The sequence below is a fragment of the Conger conger genome, chromosome 13 (genome assembly GCF_963514075.1).
Source record: "Conger conger chromosome 13, fConCon1.1, whole genome shotgun sequence".
NCBI classification, from domain to species: Eukaryota; Metazoa; Chordata; class Actinopteri; order Anguilliformes; family Congridae; genus Conger; species Conger conger.
This window is the reverse complement of record NC_083772.1, coordinates 31,891,528-31,910,602: the sequence shown is the minus strand read 5'-3', so window position 1 is coordinate 31,910,602 and position 19,075 is coordinate 31,891,528. Positions and strand designations below refer to the sequence as shown.

The window sequence follows — 19,075 nt, the reverse complement described above, 5'->3', positions numbered from 1 at the left end:
TAATCACAGTCTGCCTTTGCACACTTCTTGTGGAAGGACACAGTGTCCTCTCAGCTGATGCTATACTGACTGCAGGGTCCACTCCTCCCACCACAGCCACTGTTGCAGTTTGGTATGTTACTCAACTTCAGAATTAAATGGTGATGTGAGATAAAGATGGTGACAGCAGGGTAATGAACATGATGGATTGAACCTAATTAGATGGTCAAAGTTTCTACCCCCTGTTTGCACTTTCCATCAGAATGTCCTCTGGCCCTGTGGGGGTTTATGGTCCCACCAGAATAAGCACAGGAACCACCCTGGAATTCCTTTGTAGATTGATGTAGTCTAGACCACACTAGAGGTAGAGACTTGTATAGAGAACAGGGTGTGAGGAATCCTTTAATAGAGATCAGCAACAATTTTCAGAACGTCTGAATTTGTTGTTCAACTCCAGAGTTCAAAGTATAATACAGTAGGCTTTTGCACAAGTAGTGTACTGGAAGTATAGCATATTATTATAGGCCATGCCCATTTTACAGGAGTTACTTTAAGAGTAACATAGTATTTTTGGGGTGTCACTCCAAAGGGAGTACACAGACTTAATTAAGTGTCCCTACCCATGATTATATCGCCTGTGATGCTCATGATTATATTAAAGCCCACCTTTTTATGGCAGGATGAAAGGAATGCGTTGTATTTAATGGGTAGATGTTTTAGGAGGAGTTTATATTTCATACAGTTCAGTTTAGTTTATATATCAGTTCAAATGAGTGATTTGATTGTTTTGTTATCTGTGGAAGCATTGAGAGGCGTGGAAGTTAGTCTGTACAATACCTGTCTGTGCTGCTGTACCCAAACAGAACAGAGACCTCTGTTATCAACCCATATTTTAATAACGCTCCTTGTTCTACAATGGAAAACATATTTGTTTGCCCTTTGCTACCTAGAAAACGACACTTATGTCATGGATGAATGATTCTCTTAATTTATTGTCTGCTAGAATTATGAGTAGAGTGACTCTATAAACATCCAATATATTTTCAGTTGATTTTTAAAATAATCATTTTGTCTTCGTGTTAAAGTGCATTTTATTGCAAATACAATACATTCACAGTATGAATTTAAACATATTCATCATGCAGTATAAATAAATACGTACTGTATATGACACATTGGGGTGAGCAGGGTGCACTGTGGCTTGTTAATGGAGTGCAGGTTATGCATAAATTCCCCACTCTGAGACATTCATCAAACTGACAGAAAGGATAATATGAAAAAACAAATATTTTCCAGCATGTATCCTATTTTAGAAAAAGTACAAAACTGACAAATCCTTCATCCTTTCTGTGACTTTCACCCATCGGCTTTTACATTCACAGTTATTTTGTATAATCTAGTCCAGTATCAGTTTTTCCTGATACAAGCTCGCTTCCTTTTTGGAAATGATTGAATGATTTGCTACGATTGTATCAGAGCATTGCTGTAAAAATAATACTGGTTACATCTTCATTCATCCATCACTTTAGCAGCCATTAATAAAAAAAAGGTTATCTCCCAGCTCTGAGTTCAGTTTATGGCAAGTTTACAGTTCATGGCAGGTGAGTATCCCAGAGTGCATCAGTGCTGCGGCCCATCAGTCACAGAGCCATGGGATAAGAAGAAGAGAGACTAAACCTTCTCTAGCTGGAGTGCTGGGCCTGGCTTGGACCACTGAAAATGTGATTATCCTCATGGTAAATGATCAAGATCAACTACAGTGGAAATATCCAATGTCCTTTAGTAGAATTAATCATTTTTACATTCTTGAACCTGTAAATGAATGAAAAGAAAAATATATTAGAAAAATATTGCTAAACTCCAGTAGTATTGTATAAATACAATAAAAAAAAAAAAGATTATTGTTATCATGAATCATAAATAATCATTATCATAAATAATGTTTTGGTCTTTCCTATTTTAATGGTTTGTGTCTGTACACACACAAAACTGATTGTGAGTATGGGAGTGAACATGTATGTATCTGTGTGTACAACTGGTGTGTGTGTGTGTGTGTGTGTGTGTGTGTGTGTGTGTCCATTACCTGAGGTGATTTGGAGAACAAGTTATGGGGTAATTGGTATCCCATTGTGTTTTAGTCTCTGGTAACCACTTCTCTCAACAACAAGCAACGTTAGATAACATCCCCCCTTCTTCATTAGAGTCGCCACATCTTCTAAATCCTTATCCTCCACATTTTGGCCATTCACCTCAATGACCACATCCCCCTCCCACAACCCAGCCTTCTCTCCTGCGCCCCCTATCTCCACCTGCGGAATGAAAGACGAGATCCACACTCAATACTTCAGCTCTAATGCATCCTTTGTATTTGCAAATAAGCAACATGGTAACATGGTATTAGCAGCTTTTATGACAGATGAAATTAATGATCAAAACTACAGAAGCAAACGGAGAGAAGAGTGCAGCAGAGCCAAGCTGAAAGCTGCTGTGTGACAGTAGGAGACAGGGCTGTACCTGGGCGATGAAGGTCCCACCGCAGTGCTGAACGCTGCTTACACGGAAACCGAAGCCAGCGGGTCCTTTCACAAGGGCACAAAGCCGGGGACAGGGCGGGGCTGCTCGCATTTCCTCTGGGAGTTCAGGAGATGGAGCTGCGAGGGCGTGCCCTGTTGTCTCTTGGGCCGCTTCTGGGAGTTTATCTTCACAGAAAAGCAGAGGAGATAGACCCAACTGGGGAAGAAAGATATATTCTATATGATATGTAATCTATATCACATGGAAGAAATAAAAGCATTCTCCACTGACACATTCACTTTAGTCTGAAAACACTTTCCCAGCATTGGCATGTACTGTATGGTTGTCTCAAGGCACAGAGTTTTATGGTTAACTGTCTCTGTTCACAAACCTGTCTGTAGAGGTCTCTCCCATAAGCATGCATGGTGGTGAGGGTGACCTGTTGGCCACTGCATCGGACTCTGCGCACAATTTCCTCATGCTCCAGCTTTTCCACCGCTTGTCCATTCACTGCCAACAGCAGATCCCCATCCTGCATACCTGCATGCTCGGCTGGACTGCCAGATTCCACCTCACGCAGCAGGTGGGCTACAGCACACACAGATACACAATAATAAAAACATCAGTGCAGACACATACAGTCACTGTGTGTGTGTGTGTGTGTGTGTGTTTGTGCCTGCATGTGTGTGTGTGTGTCTGTGTGTATGAGCATGTGTGTGAGTGAGCACATGCGATTGTATATGTGTTTGTGTGAGACAGGGAGAGAGAGATAGAAAGAGAGAGATTATGTGAGTGTGTGTGCATGTGATAGGGAGAGAGAAAGAAAGAAAGAGAAACAGAAAGAGAGTGTGTGAGTGTGTGTGAGTGTGACAGGAAGAGAGAGGCAGAATGAGAGAGATAGAGAGACAGTGTGTGTGCGTGTGACAGGGAGAGAGTGAGAAAGAAACAGAGAGACAGAAAGAGAGTGTGTGAGTGTGACAGGGAGAGAGAGAAAGAAAGAGAGTGTGTGAGTGCATAACAGGGAGAGAGAGAAAGAGAGAGAGAGAGTCTGTGAGTGTCTCACCAGTGGTGCCTGAGGGCATTATTTCTTGCCGCAATAAGAAGCCGTAGCCGTCTGGCCCACGGACCAGGGGCAGTAGGTTTGGGAGGGGCAGATTGTGGGCTCCTGCCATGGTGGGTAAGACAGGCAGTCGACGCCGGGTGTAGCTCCCTTCACTCTCTCTGTCCACCACCAGGACAGTCACATGATCTGCACTTTTCTTTACCTGTGAGGTACAGTACACATTGGACAGTATGTACTAATCCTACAGCACACAGTCAGACTCACTGTGGGTGCATGTATATATATGGTGAATATACAGTAGATGCATATATACTTTGCTAAAATATGTGTACCATCTTGACAACTGCTGAATATGTGAGTCCTGACACCATGGCACCATCGATCCACACCAATCTTTGTCCACTGCGAAGTCCCGCCAATTCTGCTGGAGTGTCACTCAGTGTGGATACAGAGTACTTCCCCTTCTCCCCTAGACACAAGTTCACACAGTGTGTGAAACCCCCCGTGTTATATCCTCCAGTGTATCTGCACAGTTCATAATATGTCCTTCTGACTCTGAACAAGCTGTTTCACAGAAATCACTAAAATTAAGCTAAAATGAGAATATGGATTACTTGCAGATAGTAATAGAAGCAGGAGAAATAACAGAGCTGTTTAAATAATCTTATGTAAAATGGCTTTATGCAGTAATAACCGGTTGTTTGACTGACTGCACCTGGGACAGGGATAATGCTAAACCCGTAGCTAGCGCTGGGGTCCCTGCGGATGTGGCAGAGCTGTGGGCGGGAGCAGTTCTCCCCACGATGGGACCTGGCCATGCTCTGCAGGTCAACCCCTGCCTTCACCGCCTCCTCGTACTCCTCACCTCCCAGCACCAGGAAACACAGCTGCAGCCCGCAGGCCTCGATCCTCTGCACCACCTAACACACACGTACACACACACGTTTCTATAGAGAGCCGGACCTGGGACAAATACGTAATTGTTTTGGATTCAAATACTTTCTGTGCTCGATTGATCCTTGAGCCAACCAACCAAGAGGACCAGAAGGTGGGGTTTGCAGTTTTGAGAGTATTTCATATTTTCCAATACACCAGACAAGCTCAGTTAAGCGTAGCAAAGTATTTCAATCCAAAACAATTATGTAATTGACCCAGATCTGGAGAGAGCACATGCACCTGTCAGACAGATGGGGACAGGTGTGTGAGAGTGAGAAGAATCTGGCAGGAGGAGAATCCGACCACAGGCACAAACTGACAAAGATGTGGTAATATGCTGCGCAGAAAGACACATGGGTACAGATAGAGCAATATTCAGTACTCTCAAAGACAGGGGGAATGCAGGATACAGGGGGAAGAGGTCTTTGGCGGTACAAGCAACACTGAAAATCCCCCACACCACAACAGCTTCCTGGTGATATCACCATACTCTCACTGAAGGAGCGCTGCTAACTTCTGTATTTTGATAGCAGGATACCTGTAATAACCCCACTATGCCCATTTAGCCCAACTGGCATAATGAGGACACAAGAGATGAGAAGGGTGAAAAGCATGGACTTGAGGGTGTGGAGCCCAGAAGTAAGTCTGAAAACACAAACGAGAAGCACTGGAGCATACCAGCGTACACATCATCAGGACAGCCTGAGCACAGGTTTGACTGGAGCAGTGCTGAGGGGCAGGCAGTGGGGGGTATATTCTTCCTGAGTCTTACCTTGTGGTGCTCAGCGTCGTCCACAAACTCCAAGTTCACCTCCAGCAGCCGGTCCCCGCCCCGCAGGCCGCTGTGTTCCGCCACGCTCCAGGGCTCCACCTGCTGGATCAGGTGACCCCGCTGGCCCTTTTCCATCTGCAGGTAGAACCCAAAGCTCTCCTCCTGTGTCCGAGTCAACAGGCAAATGCGTGGTACGAACTGCCGGTCGGACTCTGTTCGAGAGGGGCAGGGGGCACTGTATTATAACTAATCTTATGTGTGCTACATACAATATCTCATATATTCTTGTATTCATTTACAAGGATAAAGTTGTATTAATATAAATATTCTCAATATATATATAATTTATGTGTGAATTATATATGAGCACATTAAATATAATGCAGTTTTAGAATATATAAGCTCAGAATAAATGACGCTGCTTGAGCATTCACAGACACATTATGGAGATAATGCAAAGCAACCTTCAAGTATTATTCTAGCAAATAATATGCAGAGCTGGCCATCAGTTTCCCTCTCACACTTTGAAATGCTGCCGATTGATTCAGTCTGCCTGTTTTTAGTGCCGGGGTGTCCAGATGTACCTGAGAGGAGCTGGTGTGGGTTCAGGCTCTTATTCCAAGGGCATGATTATTTAATGTTGATGCAGGTGTTTTAGAGCAGGGCTAAAAGCCTGTGACACAGCACTTTACAGATAAGAGTGAACACCCTGTGTAAATAAGTGTGCAAATACGATACTCTTTTCCATTTGCCGTCAATTTGCACTCTCCGACAGCAAATGGAACTGTTTCTTTAAATCATGTGTGCCTGTTCAAAAACAGCTGCTATGCACAAGATTTATTGATTGATTAGCAGGTTAGTGCAATAGCCAGAATCGCCTTACCTGCATCATCAACAATGACCAGAGCTGGATTGTCAATCCCTTGTTTGGGATTGAAAGTGAACCTCCTGTGATGTAATCCACTGCAATTAACAGATAATGGACATATCTGATGATATGATGACATGATATCCCTATAATATATTCCTTGTGTTTTCATAATTTCATCCTTGAATTCAATATTACTTTCCATATAAGTAATACGTTAGGACAGTCGACTATCTTAGCTTTTAAATAATATTTCAGTTTAAGCATGTGGTTTTGATTGGCTCACAGTTGCTATGAGAGATTAAGGATGTTTTAGAAAGTGTCTGATGACCTGTGGCCATTGTGCAGATGGCGGTCCATCTCATTACACACAAGACCAGACATGCAAATGAATGGAACATTTTTAAGAGCTCCAGTTTTTGGTACTAGAAAATTTGTGTTCCACAAACAATCGTAAAATAAAGTTGGCATATATTCAACTGTTATTTATTAGTTATGTGTATGTAATCAAGAGAAAAACTTACTGTGTTAAGACTATGGCATTCTGCAGTCCTAAAATAGGCAGATACATTCTTAGAGAACAGCTGATTTTTTTTCTATCAACTTCCATACAGAAAAAAAGACATTCAATAAAACCACCCCCCCCCCCCCCCCCCCCCCCCCCCCCCCCCCCCCCCCCCCCGAACAGCTGATGACATTTAATGGGCTAATATTCACATGGACCCGCTGCTTTACGACGGGCTGCTGAAGAACGAGTTTGTTCATCTTTAACAGTACTGGACACATTAACATCTGTTCTGTAGAACTGCAACCAGAGAGTATCATTAACTCAAAACAACTCATCTCCAACCCATTTCATGCTGAAACACTTTTGTATATGAATTCCTGGTGATATGCAGGAATTCAAGCCAAACCAGTCTGTTAATGAGCCATGTCTGAATTACAAAAGCATCAATTTAAAAGAAATAGGCTTCCATTTAAAAATCAGGGCAGGGCTGTTTTCATGGGAAGGTTAAACCTGTTAATATTGCGTAAGTCGAAAGAAGAACCATTTCTTTGGGCGCCTGATACCGGCTGCAGTCAGTAACCAGTGGAGACAGATGTGGAGAAGTGAAACTGGTGCATATTTTTACAGGAATTAGATGGCCTAACACATTCTGGTGGTTAAGAATGAAGTCACTTTTTGTGTATGTTCACTGTTGAGTTACAATTGAAGAAAACCTATACTTCTCAGTAAATCTGCTATTTACACAAGGGCAATACTTCAAATGAGTCACTCAGTCATAGCTGCTCAAGAAATCACACACAGCATGCTGTTTGTTTATAAATATTCTCTAAGTATTATTGCTGAGGCAAATTTACAGCCATGTAATTTCAAGGAAAAAAACTATGTATAATCAAAATCTATTATAGAGCATTCTTTATCTCCACTATTGTAATTTTTTACCTCTGATTCTGTTTTTTTGTTGCATGCTTAATACATAAAACTGTATTACAATGTTTCTGGATATTACACCTCAGTACATTGACACGCAATACATTTAAGCGACTCTTTTGTGATGTGAAAAGCATGCTTTTGTTGTTCGCTGGAGAAATAGATCAGAATGAATTATTAACAGATAAGCAAAATAAGAGAATAAAGCCATGGAATCTGATCTTTCTGTGAAGTACTAGACATCTTTTATGTACAGATCTGCAAGACTGAGTTAAACACTCAGAAATAAAAGGGGAATGGATTTGTAAGAAAGAGAGAGGAAGCCTGGTGGAAGGGTCTGGTTACCTGTAGCCTGCTCCATGGTCGGGTCCTCAGCAATTCTGAGGTGCAAGGTGCACCAAGACCAGGTGTTTCAGTCTGCCAGTGACTCCTCCCAACCCCTCCACAGGGAAACGCATCTGGATTAATGTTTAATCTGCATATGGAGAAACTTCCCTTGTCCTTGTACGCAAACAATCCCATTGTACTAAAGAAACATGGATACCCCTTTGTTGAAGGCTGAACAGAATTATCACAGGTGGGTGTAATAAGACACCGGACTACAAAGACCCCAGGAGGAAAGAGCTTTTCTGCAGACTCACTGTCTCACACAGCCCAGGAAGCATAAGGCACACCTTTACTCAGAGCTTTATCAAGCATGGTACGCACTCTACCCCAACTACAAAGCCCTTTCTCACAGATGGGCATTGTCATTTCAGTTACATGTTTTATTCTACATTTTTGGTAAATGTCGGTAACCACCAAATCAAAATATCAAAAAAAGTGTTTAAATGTGCTAATAAAAAGTTAACTGATATAATCAGCTCTTCTGAGAAAACTATCCGAATAAAACTCCTCTGATCACTCAATTCTAAATAAAAAATAAAAACTATTTTTGCCTTTACAAGGCAAAGTTAATTCTTAATACCCCTCCTTACTTCTCTTAGAAGTATTTCATTACACTAAGATCAGTTTGGACTGGAATAAATAAAAAATTTATATATATATTGCACGAAAACAAGCAATATTCATATTAATGTACACATAACAAATACAGTTTAAAGTCCTTAACAATGTGTCACCGTGTCTGTAAACTATAAAAGAATGTACAATGGTTCAGGAATCTTCATGTAAAATTTTATTGCATCAATCCCCTGCTTGTAATTCAATATCATATCAAGTATATCGAGATCGACATGCAGCCTTTCTTATTTGCTCAGCCATCTATAGGGTTGCAAAATCTCAGGAATTGTCTGAATGTTTTTTTTGTTTGTTTTTGCTCCTTTCTGTTTACTTGAACATCAGTGCAATACTATTCTAGGCAAAAAACAGGCTTTAAAACTTATTTCAGGCCATAGCTTTGTAACCCTGAACATTTTGAAAAATTATTTCACTTATTGTACAAAATTAAATATATTTCCCTCATCATGGCAGCTGCAATTCTTTCATAACTGCCCTCTTAGCTCTCAAGATGCATTTCCTCCTCTGTGTAACAGTCTAGCTGTGTGGTGTATTCCTCTGCACTTCATTCAGACAATTTCTGGTTTTTTCAGTAGCCACCAGTTTCTATACTCTGCTATTACGAGTACATGCTGAAATATCCAAGTGCATAGCAATGCAACAATACATACAACACAGCAGCAAATTTTGCGACAACATGTTTGCTAATTAAAGGTACAATAGGTAATTTCGGACTTCCAACGGTCAAGGGGGCAACAAACCCCTTCAAACCACAACACTGTTTATCTGTTTATCCCTCCCTGTTATCTGTAAACACACTGACATTGTGTTAGAACCAATTTTCAACCGATGAGCTTGAATTATTGTACAGTTATGCAATGTTTTGGTACAGAGTATCGGGCCGTCAACTGTATATTTTGAAACCTGAATTTAAGGACTATAAACACTGGCAGAGGAGGGTGAGTCAACACGTCAGAGAGCCTTTTTCAAAGATAGGAAGGGATTTACAATGCTTTAACACAAAAATCTTACCTATTGTACCTTTAACACTCATGAATGTTATAATACAATTGTCAAACCGTAAACAGAGTAGCAGTTCTCTATTGCCATCACATTAAAAAAAACAACATGAACAGCTTCACTTGATAGACTTGAACAAACATCGCCACAATCGTACTTAGATTATTTTACACATCAACACAAAATGTCTCCTCAACATTCATAAAAGCTCCTGAGTTAAATAGCAGTTACATGAAGATGGAAGATGGAAGATTTTGATTGCCCGGTGTGATAAAATTCTGATATGAGTGTACCCAATTGCTTATTCAAGAGGTAAGAAAATAAGGCAGGTTCAGTCATGAATATTTGCAATAGAAAACAAGCTTAGTATAAAGCGAAAGCAAAGCTGAAGTGATTATGGAATTGAATAATGATTGGAGTCACCTTTACTCATTTTATGTTTGGCCCTGATTCAAACTGAGTGAGCAGTGTGCACGCATGTCGAGGATAAAAAAGAAAAGAAAAGATTCCCACAGTTGCAAAATGTACTGTAGAAATTTCATTTATGAGTTATTATATTCTGAAATATAATATAGTCTTGTCTAGCCCCAATGTATTCAATTCACTAAAGACCGAGGCAGTCCAGTCCAGCGCAGACACTGGTTAATCTCTACTGGGCACCCTTCTCCAGCATGCGCAGGGTCTCCCTCACACCCTTCTCCACCCGGTGGAAGTGCAGCCTCTTCCACCAGCTGTGCTGCAGCCGGCGGCCCGACTCCAGGTCCCGCAGGAAGGCCTGCAGCTGGTCGCGCACGCGGCTCACCTCCCAGGAGGTGGAGTTCTGCTGGATCACAGTGAGGATGGGGTGCCAGTCTTCCGAGACGTCCGAGCCCTCGGTCACCGAGGCCAGAACCTTCACCCGCCGGCCCACAGCAGACTGCTGGGGGACCCCGCGCACGTGCAGCGAATGCTTGCCAGCCTCGCTCAGACGGTTCAGGTACAGACTGCGGAAAAACACAGTGCGGCGTCACAAACTAAACAACAGAAATGTACGCATTACTATACAGGGAGAACAATAAACTTAACAATAAGTGTCAAGACCCCATGCCATGAAAATACCAGTGTGTTGACTCTTACATGGCTTGGGCGGCCTGTAGCGTAGTGGTTAAGGTAAATGACTGGGACACGCAAGGTCGGTGGTTCCAATCTCGGTCTAGCCACAATAAGATCTGCACAGCCGTTGGGCCCTTGAGCAAGGCCCTTAACCCTGCATTTCTCCAGGGGAGGATTGTCTCCTGCTTAGTCTAATCAACTGTACGTCGCTCTGGATAAGAGCGTCTGCCAAATGCCAATAATGTAATGCTTATTGACGTATTTCAGGCTAAACATCTGAAGTCACAACATACTTAGTTCTAGTGCCCGGTTTTCCCATATTCCCGGGCTTTTGCAGAGATGCAGTTCTGTACTTTAGCACCTCTGTGGATGACTCACAGCCAAGATTTTAATCAAATGGTCAAAATTAAAGTAGTGCAGTGCAGGTGTTCTGAATGCGGGGTCAGGGGTCGAGGGTCAGAGCTGAGACTCACTGCACAGTGTGGAGGGAGGGATGGTCTCTGCAGGCGTCCACCAGTGTGAGAGCAGCGTTGTCCCCGATGTTGTTGTAGGCCACGTTGAGGTCCTCCAGCCCCTGGTTCCGCGCCAGGTTCTGTGCCAGCTGGACCGCGCCCGCGTCCTCCAGGCCCGTGTGCATCAGGGACAGCCGCTGCAGAGAGTGGTTCACCGGGAGCGCCTCCAACAAGTGCGCCACCCCTGACTCCAGCAGGGAGTTATCACACAGCCTGGAGCAGCACACAGAGCAGGGTCACCACCGCAACACTACTCACACACACCTCTATTCAAAATGCCTATTCAAGATACAGGATATGATACTTTCAGAAATGAAGAATGCATAACTCTGTTGACAGGCGACAAGGTTAAGCAAATATCCAAGGATAATATCCATGTTTCATTACATCAGCTGTGTTGTCGCCTAGCTTTTAACACAAGTCAAATAAAATGAACAGCATTAAGAAGAGTCAGACATAGCATATCTTACTGTAAGGATTTAAGTGCACAGCTGGGGTGAAGTAGCAGGTCTCTGAGGATTATACAGGACTCAGGACCCAACTTGTTAAACTGCAGACTGTGGACACACACGGACACACACATGCAGTTAGTTTCCCAATACCAGGGGCTCCCATGCGATCAACTGAAACATTACACACAGTAAACCCGCACGGACTGAGCTGACATGTTGAACACACCCCCCAAAAAACCCCCCAAGTATTTTAGTCTTATATTTAGATCTTATTCTTAAGAATAAGAAATGAGGTGAGACAGTTCTTACACTCATTACAAGAGTAAAACAGTAAGACAGACATTTTTTGTAGTGCACTGAATTCCGATAACATCTGAAAAACATCATGGCACCCCACCCATCCCTGGATTTAACCAACACAAACAGGAGTCAGAGATAAATGTAGTACAACAACTCATTCATGGCAAGAGGACCAACTAACTTTCAGTTACTTCATTGCCACGTCTCATGCTTTTAGGTATTGTTAAGAATTTGTTGCTGGATAAGAGAAAAACATTTCTGCATTCGTAGGTGCACCTAAGCCAGGCAGTAAAAATAGCATTTTACGGAGAGTAAAATGCGATTAACATGCACAGCTGACTGATGCTTTATAAGGCTTATAAGGTGCAGGGTGGCCTCTCACTTCAGACTGCGCGTGTGGAGGAAGGCAGGCTGCAGCATCTCCAGCAGGCCCTGGGTGAGGTGGCAGGAGGACAGGTCCAGCTCATCCAGCAGGTGCCTGGAGGGGGTGCAGCTGAGCACGGAGCTCAGGATGAAGCACTTGAGGGGCGTCATGCGCACGGTGGAGAGGCACAGGCTCTTGAGGGAGCCCAGCACCTCCGCCGACAGCCGCGGGTTCTGGAACTCGTACAGGAGCACCAGGATGTCCATCAGCTCCTCGGGGGGCTGCTGGCGCTTGATCTCCCTCACCAGGTGCTTCCTCAGGGTGCGGGTGATCTGGGCTACCGCCGAGCTCTTGATGCCGCAGCCCAGCTGCTCCAGCAGCACGCGGTTGTCGTAGTGCAGCAGCCCGCCCATGAAGATGGGGTACAGCTCGAAGGCCTTGCTGTCCTCCATCTGCAGGGGCTGCGGCCCCTGCACCCCCAGCAGGCTCTGCTCCACCTGGTCCAGCACGTCCTCGTTGAAGCTGTCCTCGGAGCGGAACATCTCGGCCGCCATGGTGCTGGCGATGCGGCCCTTGCTGTGGGTGGAGATCCTCTCGAAGAGCCTGGGGAAGAGCTTGATGAGGTTGAACACGGCGAAGATCCGTAAGGGGATGAGCTTGGCGAAGATGGCCATCAGCGTGGTCACGTCCTCCCCGGCCTGCCCGATGGCGGAGGACAGCTGCTCGCTCACCTTCTCCAGGGCGGACTTGTTCTCGCCCAGCACCACATACAGGGCGGCCAGGTACTCCTGCATGGCGGGGACCGTGAACACGTAGCGCTTCCCGCCGGGGACCCCCTCCTCGGCCGCACCGTGGCTCTCGCTGGGCACCAGGAAGAAGTCCAGCACGTCGGTGCGGAACACAGCCAGCTGCCGCAGCTCCTCGTCCGTCTTGGTCTTCCCGCCCACCCACTGCTCCAGCTCGTCCTCCGAGAAGGAGGTGCGCTTCTTGGTGACCCCGTCGAAGGCCAGCTTCCCCACGGTGCGCACCACGTGGCGCATGAGCGACTCCTGCTGCGCCTGGCCGCCCGGGGCCTCGGCGGCCTCCAGCACCTCCCCGCCGAAGTTGAGCCTGAAGAAGCTGGTGTAGGTGCCGCTGAGCGTGCGCACGGGCGAGGTGCTGGAGGTGAAGTGCAGCAGGTGCAGCGTGGCGCAGGTCAGCCAGCAGTACGAGGGCAGGAGGCAGGCGGTGGCCAGCTGGCCCTCCTGCTGCAGGTTGAGGAAGAGCAGCTCGATCAGGCCGTCCACCTCCGTGCTGGGCCTCTCGACCGTCTGCTGGAGCAGCCTGCTGGTGAAGTAGGCGCGCTGGCGCTCCGACTCGCTGAAGCCGCAGATCTGCACATATCGCGTCACGTACTTCTCAGGGACGAGGTCCACGGCAGACAGCCTGGTGCTCACCAAAATACTGGCCTGGAGGAAAGTAGGTCAAAGGAAATTAGCATAACTACCTGCAGCTGCTTCCTGGAGCAGCTAGGCAGAATGTCACAGTTTAACCCTACTATTATGTTTGAGGTCAATTTGACCCCATTCAGTGTTTGACATCTAAAAACATTATATTACATAAAAACAAGTTAACCCTCTTTTATATTGATACTGTATGATTCTTATAAAATTTGGTGGGATTAAATAATAAGAATTCAATGAACAGTCCTGTACCAACTTGGCATACAAATGTGTTGTGTGGGTTATTTTTTTACCCTCTGCAACTGTGACAAATGTCAGAAAAGACACAACCATTTCTATTTTTATCTCAGATTTCTTTGCGGATGATTCTGTAGGCACTTTTCCATACAGGTGCCAAACTTCCACTTTCTGTACCACAGGCTCTAAAATGAGATGTTTCTCACAGATTTTTCATATTCATGGATAAAGGCTAGTAATTTGGGAGACAATAAGAGGCAACACACTACATTGTTCTATTACAATATTTTTGTGTATATTTCAACAGCTGGGCTCAATTTCACCCCAAATGTAAAACCAGTAATAAAATCTTAACATAATAGGAGGGTTAATGTCTGGGAACCATGAAAATAAAACTGCAACCATAAAGCTGACGACAAGTCACAGAAACAAGTTGTTTACCTGGTATAAAACCCAATCGAGGGTGTGACTCACCTCAGGAAGGAGGTACTTCCTCAGCAGGTTCACCAAGATTGTGCCAGGCGGCAAGGGCTCATCGGGGTCGCTGCAGAGCTCAGTGGTGGCGATGCGGAAGTTCAGCCCCATCTTCTCCATGCCGTTGAAGACGAAGAGGACGTTTCGGGCTTGGTCACCCTGTCCGCTGAGCAGGGGCGTCCGTCGCAGGTGCAGGTACTTCCGGCCCACCAGGTCCCTCAGGGAGATGGGTCGGTTGAACTGGGACAGGTCTTCGCAGGAGAAAGGGATGACCAGGCTGAACTGGGTCAGCGTGGCCCCAGCACACCAGTCCAGCACCAGCTTGCGAACCACGGTACTCTTGCCCGTTCCCACGGCCCCGTACAGCAGCACGTTGGTCCCTCTGCCGACCCCGCATTTACCGCTACAGCAGGCTTCGTCAAAGAGCTGGCCCACGTCCAGGGGGGTGAGGTGGGCAGAAGGCACCAGTGACGACCCCAGGAGGATACCACGGCTCTCATCTGGCTTCCGCTCCACCATCAGAGGATCCACGTACATGGTCTCAGGGAAGACAGCCCCAAAATGCTTCTCCTCCCGGGGCAGGTGGCTGAACCACAGGCTCAGCTTCTCTTTGTGGACCTGGATGGGATCTGAAAGGAAACGCATGACAATACCGTAGATGGAATTTCCATCAAACTCATGATGCATCTTATCTTACATTTATGCTCAGAGTGTTGACCCACATCGTTTTATTTATGTCATATACACTCAATGAGCACTTTATTGTGTATTTATTTTAGACTTTAAGTCTTCTGCTGTTTATTTATTTTTCATATTTAAAGCCAAGCTTCAAAAACTCAGAGCAGCAGCAGCAGATTTGATCAACACTGATTTGACTAAGACAGGTATTTCAAAATGCATACACCTTCACAAAATCCTCCAACCTTAAAAATATCGGGACCTACCTTCAGCCCGATGTCTCATCATATTGGCCATTAAAACCGAGCCATGCTTACCTGTCCCATCTGCAGTGGTGTTGTGACATCGGACTGAGCTCTGGCCAGGTGTGAAGATAGGGGTACATCTCTGCAGGCTCCATAGTGCTCCACTGAGAAAGGACTGCCTAGGAGGAAATGGCACCTGCAGTGTGTGAGCTTTCAATATCAATATTGATATGAAACATCCACACACACCTACTAATAGGAGAAGGCTTACCGGTCCAAGGAATATTTGACCTTCCTGGGAATCGAGTTGTTTACTTTACTCGGCAAATGGCTGAATTTCAAATCTAAAAATAAAAGCAGCGACAATTAAACACAGAACTCTCCGTTAAGATAGCACTGGTTTCTAAACATTAACCACAGGGTTTAAGAGAAGCAGCCTTACTCTGCCTCCAGGTGACCAGGATGGGGGTTTTGTAGAGAAGGGCACGGTTTGTCCGCCGCCATCTCATCACAGCTGGTGCACCTGGACACCTGGCACACTTCAACATACTGCAGCCCTGCTAGCGCCCCCTACAACAGGAAGCACATTCCTTCCTTAACATCCCTAAAATCAAATACATGGGTAAGAGAACTATTTAATCGCCTAAGGCCTTTGCACTTCAAACAATGAGAGGAATCATGAACAATGTTTTTGTATCACTATTTTCAAAATGAAGCAGGGATAGAAACATACATATATGACATGTCTCCCCCAAAGCTTTCCAGAAGGGCATAAAGCCTATAATTTATAAGATCTCCTGTCTCCATGCTAAAACATGTAGATCTACGTCAACAGATATGACACTCCCTGGCCTGTGGCATTTCCCAGATTAGCTACACTAAGCTTTATCGTGCTCGCATTTTTATTACCGTTTTGCCGTGCACTGCAATGTAATATGACTCTCAACTTTCTTCGCTCAACCAGTAGGTCCAGGGTGTGACCAGTAGTTTAAAGCTATTGTCAAAGTTTTTAATTTCAAAAGAAGGCCTATACATAATTACATAATGGGACCCAAAGAAAGAAAGTGAACACACACTTTTAAAAAAAATCCCACTATAAGCACAGACCTCCGAGGTCTTCCTTATCCCGGCTGGCTGTAGTGTTCTGATTCTGTGACCACAGTATAGGAACAGCCCAATTCTGACAACAGTGCAACATGCACTCCGCTAATCACGAGAACACACCCCAAAGCCCATTACTAACACTGACCTCTAAAACCACACAGACATGGGACTGGAGTCTCTGACCCCGTCCCACTGCTCCCCTGACCAATCCCTACACTTGCATGGCACTGACCCCTCCTTCCGCCAATCTTAGTGGTGAACACTCGGCACAATTTACACCAGCCCCTCCCCCTGTTCCGTTCCTCTATGGAAGTCCACACAGCCCCTGCATCTCAATGTAACTTGGCCCCTTTCAGAGAGAAGAGGACAGGGCTGCTCTCTATTTACAGGACAGCAATGTTTCTGCATCTCTGTGTGAATTTCAGAGAGGGCCTGTGCTGTGGCATCAGATGGATATTATGTTTATGACCTATGAACTGTATTAAACCATATAACTGTAAGTGACTAAGCCTGTTTGTTAGTGGTTTGTTGTAGCATGGAAAGCAGTTTGGGAAAGAAATTGGTATATGTCCAGCTCCTTGCACAATAGTTCGTACAAATGAATTATTCAGATGAGAAGACTCATTTTTAATAATGAAGATGGCACATTAGTTATATACAAAGAACATAGTTCAATATGAAAAAAGTAGCACAAATCCAAGAAAGAAGCACAAAATAAATAAAACTTAATGATCCACAGAAGCCATTTTGCATCAGAATGCTACCTATCAAGTAGAGGGCAGAACGAATCACAGATCAGCAAGCTAGGGAATAGTCTGTACTTGTCTCGTTTAAACGTGTGCGTTGGAGCATACATCGGCGTACATCCGTTTAAAAAAGTCCTGTCACAGCACTTCAATAACTCACTACCACGGCAACAGGCTGCTTCAAAAATCACTACCAATACTATAGCAGCCTAACGTTACACGATTCGTGTAAAAAAAAAAGACAACCTTAGTTAGCAAGGACGCAAGGACGTTTTCATTGTATTATGTCAATAACAGCATAGTTAGATGCAATAAGCAGGGTTAAAATCAGTTAATCGTCATACACAGCTAAACCTGGAGAAAGCAATAGACTTTAAGGTTCACACTGACATGCAAAAACACGTAGCCTAACTTACCCTGCAAGTAGGCTATATCAGACTGTAAGCAACATGCCCGTCAAATAAACGTAACATTGACTCAAGGCTAGACTATTCACTTACATGTTACATAACGTAGCGAGCCAACACAACATTTCTACTTCAGAAATTGACGCTGTTTTGCCAATGTTCACAGCCGGCATATCACAGGATCTGCAGAGATTTTTTTCAGATGAAATCGTGCGCATATTTTGCGATTGGCACCAGGAATAAGATTCGCGCTTTTGATTAACGTTAGCCGATGACTAAATTAGTTAACCAGGACCACATGTTAGACACTGATCTAGCAACAATGAATCTCGATAATGAAAGCTGTTAGCTAGCTCGTCCAGCTATAGCCTAAGTTCACTTCAGCTGTCTATTCCACACAATCGGAATGTGAGCATCGGTTTCTAACGTAGCTAGGCTAATGTTAAATATGTTATTGCCAGCTAGCTTAAGCAAATATGTGCTTTATCATGATAAGATGTGATTACGACAAATAAAGCTAAAAATTGAAACACATATCTACTGACACAAAACTGATAGTTCGATGCCTAACAAAATGCAGTATTTGAGTTAGGAAAAACGTTCATCTCGCTGATTAACTAACGACCCAAAAACGCTATCAAATACCAGTATAGGCTATAGCCAAAAGCAGCACCTTTTCGATCCAAGGTTATTTACTGGAACAAATCCACATTACCTGTGACTCGCATAAACATAACGGCTCTGGTGGTAAAATGCAATGCCGCTGCTTGTCTTTCTATAAACATACTTCCGCAATCCACGGCAACTTTTTTTTTTTTTTTTTTTATAGCGCGAACGAATCTCCTCAAATCATCTGCGATATCTGCAGTAACAATATCTGATGCATATTCTCCCACCCCCCGATTCCCATTCAAATGCAAATCGTTTTATCAATCACTATGTGGTAAAATACTTTTAGCTTTAATGTGAGCTAGCGCTGACTCAATAGTTCATTGATGATGTCATTGCTGGCAGCAGCAGGATTAATGCAGAATACAGAAACATCTTGTATTCTTAGATCCAAGCTAATGCATCAGAATTGACTGGACAACGCATCGTCATGCAGCAGGACAATGATCCAAAAAATACAGTCAATGTAACCAAGGAGTACAAACTGCACAAATGTTCATTAAAAAACCTGTAGTGTTCTGGACAGATGAGACGAAGACGAACCTGTACCAGAGTGATGGAAAGAGCAAAGTGTGGAGACTAAAAGAAACAGCAGGATGAATGCCAAAGTATACGGAAACTGTAGGGGAAAATTCACAGAACAAAAGATCTCCCTCCTAAAAGCATGATAAACAATCACAAATCAAAATCAGACTCCACCTTAGTGAGCAGGCTGGTTCCTCCAAAACTCTCAACGATGTGTGCTAAAAGTTTATCAATATATCTGT

At 44.4% G+C, this 19,075-nt stretch overlaps 2 protein-coding genes across 6 annotated transcripts; both read right to left on the bottom strand.

Moving 5' to 3' along the window:
* Positions 1-327: 327 nt before the first annotated feature.
* Positions 328-6,703, bottom strand: LOC133107545 (Na(+)/H(+) exchange regulatory cofactor NHE-RF3-like). Its single transcript, XM_061216534.1, is given in 10 exon segments — positions 328-350; positions 2,063-2,288; positions 2,494-2,709; positions 2,885-3,081; positions 3,557-3,758; positions 3,889-4,025; positions 4,272-4,476; positions 5,265-5,476; positions 6,148-6,212; positions 6,657-6,703. Coding segments are annotated over 10 exon segments (1,530 nt in total).
* Positions 6,704-8,729: 2,026 nt separating this feature from the next.
* On the bottom strand, positions 8,730-18,494 carry nlrx1 (NLR family member X1). 5 transcript variants are annotated; one of them, XM_061216981.1, is made up of 9 exons: positions 18,355-18,494; positions 15,825-15,952; positions 15,654-15,726; positions 15,455-15,561; positions 14,460-15,088; positions 12,325-13,754; positions 11,661-11,747; positions 11,152-11,403; positions 8,730-10,569 (listed from the first exon to the last, which is right to left on the bottom strand). In XM_061216981.1, exons 2-9 carry the CDS (start codon positions 15,928-15,930, stop codon positions 10,236-10,238), a joined length of 3,018 nt encoding a protein of 1,005 aa, XP_061072965.1. In that variant the 5' UTR covers positions 15,931-15,952; positions 18,355-18,494; the 3' UTR covers positions 8,730-10,235. The 5 variants fall into 5 exon arrangements, with proteins under 5 accessions (XP_061072965.1, XP_061072967.1, XP_061072968.1 ...); XM_061216983.1 differs by having other exon boundaries at positions 18,313-18,371; XM_061216984.1 differs by lacking the exon at positions 18,355-18,494 and adding an exon at positions 17,649-17,743.
* Positions 18,495-19,075: the final 581 nt, after the last annotated feature.